At 52.8% G+C, this 7,746-nt stretch overlaps 1 protein-coding gene across 1 annotated transcript in view; it reads right to left on the reverse strand.

Moving 5' to 3' along the window:
- Window positions 1-5,122, reverse strand: part of Rnd1 (Rho family GTPase 1) — a 7,464-nt gene extending 2,342 nt beyond the window's left edge. Inside the window, exons 1-4 of the mRNA XM_021217186.1 lie at window positions 4,909-5,122; window positions 4,188-4,275; window positions 1,513-1,622; window positions 376-510 (exon numbers count right to left, since the gene is read on the reverse strand). Coding sequence (XP_021072845.1) covers window positions 376-510; window positions 1,513-1,622; window positions 4,188-4,275; window positions 4,909-5,028 — 453 coding nt within the window. The 5' untranslated portion in view covers window positions 5,029-5,122. The remainder of the gene's footprint in view (window positions 1-375; window positions 511-1,512; window positions 1,623-4,187; window positions 4,276-4,908) is intronic.
- Between the last annotated feature and the right edge of the window lie 2,624 nt (window positions 5,123-7,746).

Raw genomic sequence — 7,746 nt, forward strand, 5'->3', positions numbered from 1 at the left:
AGGAAGGAAGGAAGGAAGGAAGGAAGAAAGAAAGAAAGAAAGAAAGAAAGAAAGAAAGAAAGAAAGAAAGAAAGAAAGAAAGAAAGAAAGAAAAAGACAAACCACCTTTAAAATGCTGGCACACACAGGTAGGACCCTAAGTAAACACGTTCCTGCCACCCCAACCCAGGTGACACTTTGCTATTTATAGATAGCCCCCTAATACTAATTTTATCTTGCCATAGCCTTTTCTGTCTCGCCTGTGCACACATGCACATGCCCCTCACATGCACATGCCCCTCACACACACACACACACACACACACACACGCGCGCGCGCGCGTGCACACACACACACACACACACACACACACATACACGCACACGCACACACACCTGTTCGTAGGAGATGGGAGCCTGCTTCTGGTGGGACAGTTCCATTAGAGTGCTCAGGTCTGTTCGAAGATCTGTCTTGCAGCCAATAAGCAAAACACGTGTGCTGGGACAGTAGTCTAGGATTTCTGTCCTCCACTGAGGGTGGGAGCGAAGGGGGAGTAGAAGGGGAGAGCAAAGAAAGTCAGTGCCTGACAGAGACCAGGAGTCCAGCTGGCACCGGCCAGACACTGCTCAGATTATCAGGTCCCTCCCTGCCTTCCCTCTGAGTCACAGCATCTCTGCTGCACTAATGACATCATCTTCCTGCCCAAGAGGCCTTTGGTGGCACCAGTGTGCTAACCCAGGATCCTATCCCTTCAACAGCACAGTGGCCAACAGGAACACACGGCAAGTCTCCCACTCCCTGCCACGCAGAAAACACATGGATCTGTCTTCTTTCCCCAGTCAGAAGGCAAACAAGCCCTGAATACCTGTAGCTGCAAATGAGACTGTCTCTTCCTTAAGAAGCTGGGCAAGTCCCACAGCGTTTCCCCACAACAGCTCAGTGTGGGCAGATCCTGCCACTCGGAACCAGCACTTCCTCCAGCTAACTGAGCCCTGATCTGCCTGACTCAGTGGGCCTGAGATCACAGTCCCAGAAGATGCCTCTAGTATGTGTGCTTCCACACACACACACTAGAAGGTTCTCTGGGCCTTCAGTACCTCCCACAGCCTGGCCTCTAGGATTGTAGGATAGGAGAAAGGCAGAAGGTTAAGGGGAAGGAGACCCAGGTTCAACCCAGAGCCACACAGCTAATGGTAAGGCTTCAAGCAAAACAAGTCTTTCCTGGCTGATGGACAGGAGGATTATGGGACAAGCCCCCTTCTTGTTCTTCTAGGTAGAAAGTATACATTTATCCTCCCCTCCACCTGCAGTCCTGGGTGCTTATGCTAAGGAAGCACCCCTTAACTGCGAATCATCCAGGGCTCTGTTTGATTTTGATTTGGAGACAGGGTCTCACTAAATTCTCTGATCTTGAACTGGCTCCACAGCCCAGGGTAAACTTGAACTTAAGATCCTCCTGCTTCAACACCCCCACCCCCCAGGAGCTAAGCTAAGCTTATGAGCAGACACCACCACTTCCAGCTCAGCCTTACCTTCTTGAGTGCACTGTCCATGGTCTCTGGACGGCTGATGTCAAAGCATAGCAATACTGCATCTGAGTCGCTGTAGCAGAGTGGACGGACATTGTCATAGTAAGGAGAGCCTGGTATAAGGGGAGAAGAGCTGAGAGTGAGGCTGAGAGTGAGCTACTGTGTCTCCTCTGCTCTGGAGGCCTAAGCCCAGGCAAGGATCCCTAGGGAATATAATCCTTGATCCCTTCATGGCCAGCTATGTTATCAGGGCACTGAGCTATTTCATAGAAGCTTGGGACATGACCATCTGCCAGGAACATTTCCCTTGGTCCTAAAAGCGGGGTAAGCAGAGGATGGAGTTACTCTGGACATGTCTGGGTTTCCAACAGTGGGTTTAAGATGTATTCGTATCAGAGCCCCAGAAGATGCTGCCAGTACCTATGGGGAGACAAGGACTTGTCTCAGGTTCCCTTCACCTGAGCCTGCTTGCTGCCCAAGCTCTGCTTCATTCTCCTGCTCTAGGGTCTCCCAGTGAAGAAATAGCCCTGCCTGTTACATAACTGGCTGCCCTGATTCTTTACCTCAGGGGTCAGAACTTCAGGAGGTTGGGGGTGGGGGTAGCATCCAGAATTTGGTGTTCTATTCCTTACCCACCCAAGTCAGCTTATGCTGAAAAGGGCAAGGGGAATAAGGTGGCCCCCACCCCTCAGACCTCAGGGAGGCAATCTCAAAGACCAGGAATACCAATAGCTGCGGAGTTAGAGGCCAGATCAAGGATCCTTGGCAGAGGGGAAGGCAGCAATTCAGACCCAGGGTCTAATGGGGTGAATGCTAGGAGCTGAGCCTGGCCCCCTCCACCCTGGGTAAGGAACAGTAGCAGATTTGGAATCCAGACAATCCGTGCTTAGAATAGCAAGCAGCCCCTCTCCCTGTACTGCAATCACCATGGAAACTGGGGGGAATCCAAGCTGAGGTGGGGGTGTCGGTCATAAAAAAGAAGAAGTAAGGGGGAGTTGGATAGCTGCCTGCTCCTTCAGCAAGCCACCCCCATCTCTTACTGAGGTGAGGTGGGGGCTGGTCCACAGCAGCACTGAGGCAGGGGAGTGCTGCGGTACTGGGGGAAGGGGAGGGGAGCGGGGGGGTCTCCATTTTGGCTCCAAGCAATCCCCTTCCCCTAAGGCCAGCAAGTGAATAACAGAAACAGGTTCAACCCCAGACCAAAGGAGCGTAGTGAAGCTCTCCATCCTACACAGTCACTTCCTCTGTCCTTACAGGGACCTAGTTTAAAACAAGGATAACTGATTTGCTTCCAGCCTTTTGAAATGAGGGGGTGGGGTGTGACCTAGGGTAAAAAGACCATCCTGGCTGATTTTCCATTATCTGGGCTGGGATTGAAGGACTGTGGGGGTGGGGGCATCGAGGGTGGTAATGAGGAGAGATGAGCCGCAGCAAGGTTCAGGAAGGATTGGAAGGTGGGAGGATACAGCAGGAGAAAACCCATACATCACGCAGCCACGCTGCATTCTGGTCCTATCCAGCCAGCACAGCACAGTCCAGGATAGCCAGAACCCTGCCTCCCCTTCCCTGGAACTGCACCGGAGGACCGTGGACCCGCCTGAGGAATTTTGGTTGTGGGGAGAGCGAAGGAAATATCTATCGTTCTCTGTTTACCCATTGCTTATCCCCAGTCTACAATTGGAGAACAAGCCCAAGATCGCTTCACAGAAGCCGGGTGGCATATTTATCACACACGCAGGAGAACCTTAGTGCTCTCCAGCTTCCCGGTAAACTCGGGCCGAGCACGTAGAAAATATCCCTTTTGGCAAAGCATGGATTTTTTTTTTTTTTTTCTTTTCTTTCTCGCATTGCTGGCACTTACTCTTTAAGGATGTCTGAGACAGATGGTTAAAAAGAGGGGCCGGGGTAGAGAAAGTGGGAAGGGCTCAGAAGCAAAGCTGAGCTCTAAGGGCTTGGGGGGCAGAGAGTGGGGAAAACATTGCTTTCTATATTTCCAAAAGACAGGGCATCTCTAACTCACCCCAGCCCTGGGAGAAATGATAAGAACTAGACCCCCATGTGCTCGACTGGACACGAACCCCAGCGTACACATGCCCTACATTTACTGTCTCCCCCCGTCCCCCCCCAAAAAAAACCCATCGATGATGCATCGCTTCGTCTCTGAGCCGCAGCCTCTGACGGGAGGCTGAGTTGCGGCAAGCAGACAGCATCGGCCTGAGATGCAGGAGAGTAATATTCCTTCCAAAGCGGGCGGGCGGGCGGGCGGGCGGCTCCCTGCCCCGCCACAGCTGCCTCCAGCAGCACTGTCCTACCTCATTTAACTTTGCTCCGGAGAACTAGGGGGGGGGGGGGAGAGGAGGGAGGGGAAGGGAGAGGAGAGGAGAGAGACAGAGACAGAGGAGACGTCTGGTACTCCCGGGGAGTTCTCAGGGATCCCTTCGCCTCACCATCCAGAGGTGAACTAGACCTGAGACCCAAGTGACACCAGGCTTGTTCACTGCCTTCCAGGATCCTCTAAAACCATCAAAGCCCCAACCAAAGAATGTTTTACATTCCTTCCTTCGCTTTCCTGGCAAGCACCTATCTTCAAAGGTGGATCCCCACCCCCCTAAAAAAAAAAGCAGCAGCTGCAGCTAGCCAATGGTGGTAGGATGGGGCATTTGGGGGTACGGCCTTACCTGAGGTGTCCCAGAGACTAAGCTCCACTCTCTGTCCCTCTGTTTCCAAACAGGCTGTGTAATTCTCAAACACCGTAGGCACATAGGTCTGCGAGGAGACAGGGAACACTCACACCCCGGCAGCAGCATGCCCTCAAGAACACTACACCAAGCGTTGGCTACACATGCGCCGAAACACCAAAGTGTCAGATGGTGAGAAGCCAGAGGAGGGAGAGCCATTGGGGACTGTAGGGGTACTGGCCTTCGCTCCCCAGCCCCTACATCCCAGCTGGTCTGAGACACATACATTCGCATTTTCCCCTCATCTCTAAATGTGTGTCCCATTTTTCAGAGTCACGAGCCAGTTTTAACCTCTGTCTTCTGCCCTCTAGTCCTTTGGCACAGGTGAACAGGCGAAACAGCAGAAGCTTGCGCGGGGGGTAGGGGGGGCGGCACCCTCATAAGAGCCTTATAGGAGGGGCAGGCAGGTACTGCGTCAAGAATGAAGCCCGGGTTCTCGGGAGCCTCCAGGTCTCAGGGATGAAGGCAAGTGGGAGGGGATATGATGGGTAAAGAGGTGAGGAGGAGCCGACCGGGCGGCAGAAGTGGGTCAGGTCTCTGGGGAAGCAAGACAGGGCAGTCCTCCAGCCAGAAGGCAAGGCAGGGTGGGGCGGCCTGCGGGTGGTGGAGAGCGCTGTCCCGGACTGGTGGGGATCGACCCGGGGACGGCAGAGAAGCTCACCTCGGGATAGCAGTCTTTCGCTAGCACCTGTAACATCGCCGTCTTCCCGCACTGCACGTCTCCCACCAGCACGAGCTTACACCTGACCACCACTGGCTGCGGTGCCCGTCTCTCCTTCATGGCTGCAGCCTCGGAGGGTTCAGTGAGGAGGAGGTCGTCGCGCCTCAAGTGTCCGCGCTAGCACACGAGCGCCGCGTCCCTGCCAGCCTCCGACTGAGGCGGAGGCTCGCAAGGCTCCGCTATAAGTCTCAGACTGATCCAATCACAAGAGGAGGCGGACTCTGCCCAGGCCAATCCCTAAGGTGGGATCCCCTGCTGCAGCCAATAGTAGGAGACTCCGAGTCAGCGCCCTCTTCCTCCTTTCCCTTTCTGTTAAAGCTGCACGGTGGCTTCCTCCTGGAAGGGGATTCCCACGCTTTTTGTGTTGCTGTCAGGAGGTCAGGAGGCGAGTGGAAGTAAAGCTACGTCATCTCTGAGTGTCTATGAGTTAGTGTCAAGACCCACAAAGAGCTATGGAATCAGGCTGTAGGGCCTGTCCCAGGAAGACAGCAGGACCTGCCTAAACTATGGACAGGTGGGTGGCATCTCTGGGGAAGAGGGTGACGCCTTAATTTTATAAAGTTCCTATTCGCACTGGTTCCACTTCTGGAATGTCCTAATAGAAGTCTCTGCTGTCCCTCTTTTACGGCCCGACTCCCTTCCTAAGGAATCGCCTTCCCCCAAACAAACCAAGAAAACAAAACAAAACAAACGAAAAATACGGCTCCTGACCCAGAGATAGGCAAAGGCAACAAACGAGGGCGTCTTTCGAGTAGGAACAGGAGAGAGAAAGACCAACCAAGGTGCTTTCTGCCAGCCAGGAGCCAGCTCACGCCAGGCCTGGCAAGAGTCAAGGTGTTTTGTTCTGTGGCCTGGCTTCAGTGTCCGGGATGAATCAGGGGCAGGTCTAGTTCCAGGCTGATAGCCACAGACTCTGACGCACTGATTAGGGTTACCTAGTGAGAGTCCAGCCTGGGTGCCAGGACTGGGCCTCGGGGATTAGAAATTGAATCATTGTAGACTGAGATAAACTACAAACTGCCGCCGACTGGCCCTAGCCTGCAAGCCTCCACGGCTTCTGCAGACCCCTCTACTAGACAGAGCTACGGAGGTACACAGCTCAAATAAGCCACTGGCCACGGAGGAGGTCCCGTGAGGCCTCCAGAGAATTGGGGGAGGGGCAGTTTAGGGCAAACTTGAGAACAACCTAGGGTTCCCTTACCCTGTTCGGTTGGTTTGGTTTCTTTCTTTCTTTTTTTTTTTTCAGAGAGCATCACACTGGAGCTTGCTGCATACAGCCCAGGGTACCATCTTCCTGCCTCAGGCCACAGGCCTGAAATTACAAACAGGGCACACCAGCCCTGGCTCACTGTTGTCTTGAGGTCCCTTCTAGCACAACCCCAAGCTTTGCCCATAAGCCAGTCATTGCCGCCCACCCAAGGCCATTTTCCCTGAAATAAATAAGGACCTTTCAAAGGCTTTGCAGACCCTATGGACAGATCTAGTAAGACAGCCAGGCCCACTCTAATGGAGAATGGACATTATCCAGGAAATGTAGCCCAGCCAGTGTCCCTTTAAACTACTCTTCTGGTTTCCAGTCTTCTCCGTAGGCTCACAGGCTGGGCAGGGCTTCCCTCCGACCATCCACCCATCACTTCCTGGAATGGAGTCACTGAGGGAACCAGTGGATTATCCAGGGTTACCTTGAGTGATTATCACCTCCTGTGGCTCTCCAGGAGTTTCTTCATCTCATCTTCCCCGACCTCACCCTCCTCAGCCTTCACATAAATTTCAATCTCTAGAATTCTTCCCTTTGTCCTTTCCCACCGTCCCGGTGGCCTCTCTGAGCTAAGTGTGATTTGGAGGAGTTCTAGAACAGCTGGAAGACTTGTCTATCTCAACCTGGAGTCCTTTCGCTCAGCTTGACCGCCCTCAGGATCCGCCCACCCCAACCCTCTGACTCACCTAACACAGGTCTACAAGTGTCTGTAGGGTTCCTGTGTGTTCTCTTCACCCTGAACCAGGTTTCCTCCAAGAACAACATGAAAGGGTTCAGCGTTCTCTCCATGTTCTCTCCCAGCCACTCTCTCACACACACAGTAAATATGCTGTAATAAAAATGAAAATATAAGAAGGCAGATTAGAAGCTGCTGAGGGGGATAGGGTTGAAGGGAGAGAGGGTGATTACAAATCCACCAAATCACACAGCCGAGACTGGGAAAGGGCTGTAGTATGTTCATCATACCTTCACAGAGCAAAGTTATACCCAGGCAGGCATGCTTTTACTCACAGAACTTGAGAGGCACCACACACACACACACACACACACACACACACACACACACACGGATAGAGTTTAGTAGATAGAACACAACACTTGCCTCTAAGAATCCAGGCACAGAGCACTGGGTTCACGATCCCTAGGGCTATATGAACAGACTGTAAACTAGGTATAATGGCATATATCTGTAACCCCAGAGTGCAGGAGGTGGAGGCCAGAGGATCTGGAAGGCCATCTTAGACTACTTAATGAGTTTGAGACCATCCTGGGCTACATGACAGCCTGTCTCAAAAACCGAACAAACCAGGAGTTGGAGAGATGGCTCAGTAGTTAAATAAAGGTACTTGCCACCGATCCTGATGCTGTGAAATCAATCCCCTAGGTCTCATGTGGTGGGAGACCTGGCTGTTACAACTTGCCCTCTGACCTGCACTCACATACAAGCACACACAGTAAAGCTTTTGGAATACATAGATGACTTAAACTTCTAGTTCTCCCGATTCTTCCCCCCCCCCCCC

The sequence above is a fragment of the Mus pahari genome, chromosome 17 (assembly GCF_900095145.1).
Source record: "Mus pahari chromosome 17, PAHARI_EIJ_v1.1, whole genome shotgun sequence".
In the NCBI taxonomy this organism is placed as follows: Eukaryota; Metazoa; Chordata; class Mammalia; order Rodentia; family Muridae; genus Mus; species Mus pahari.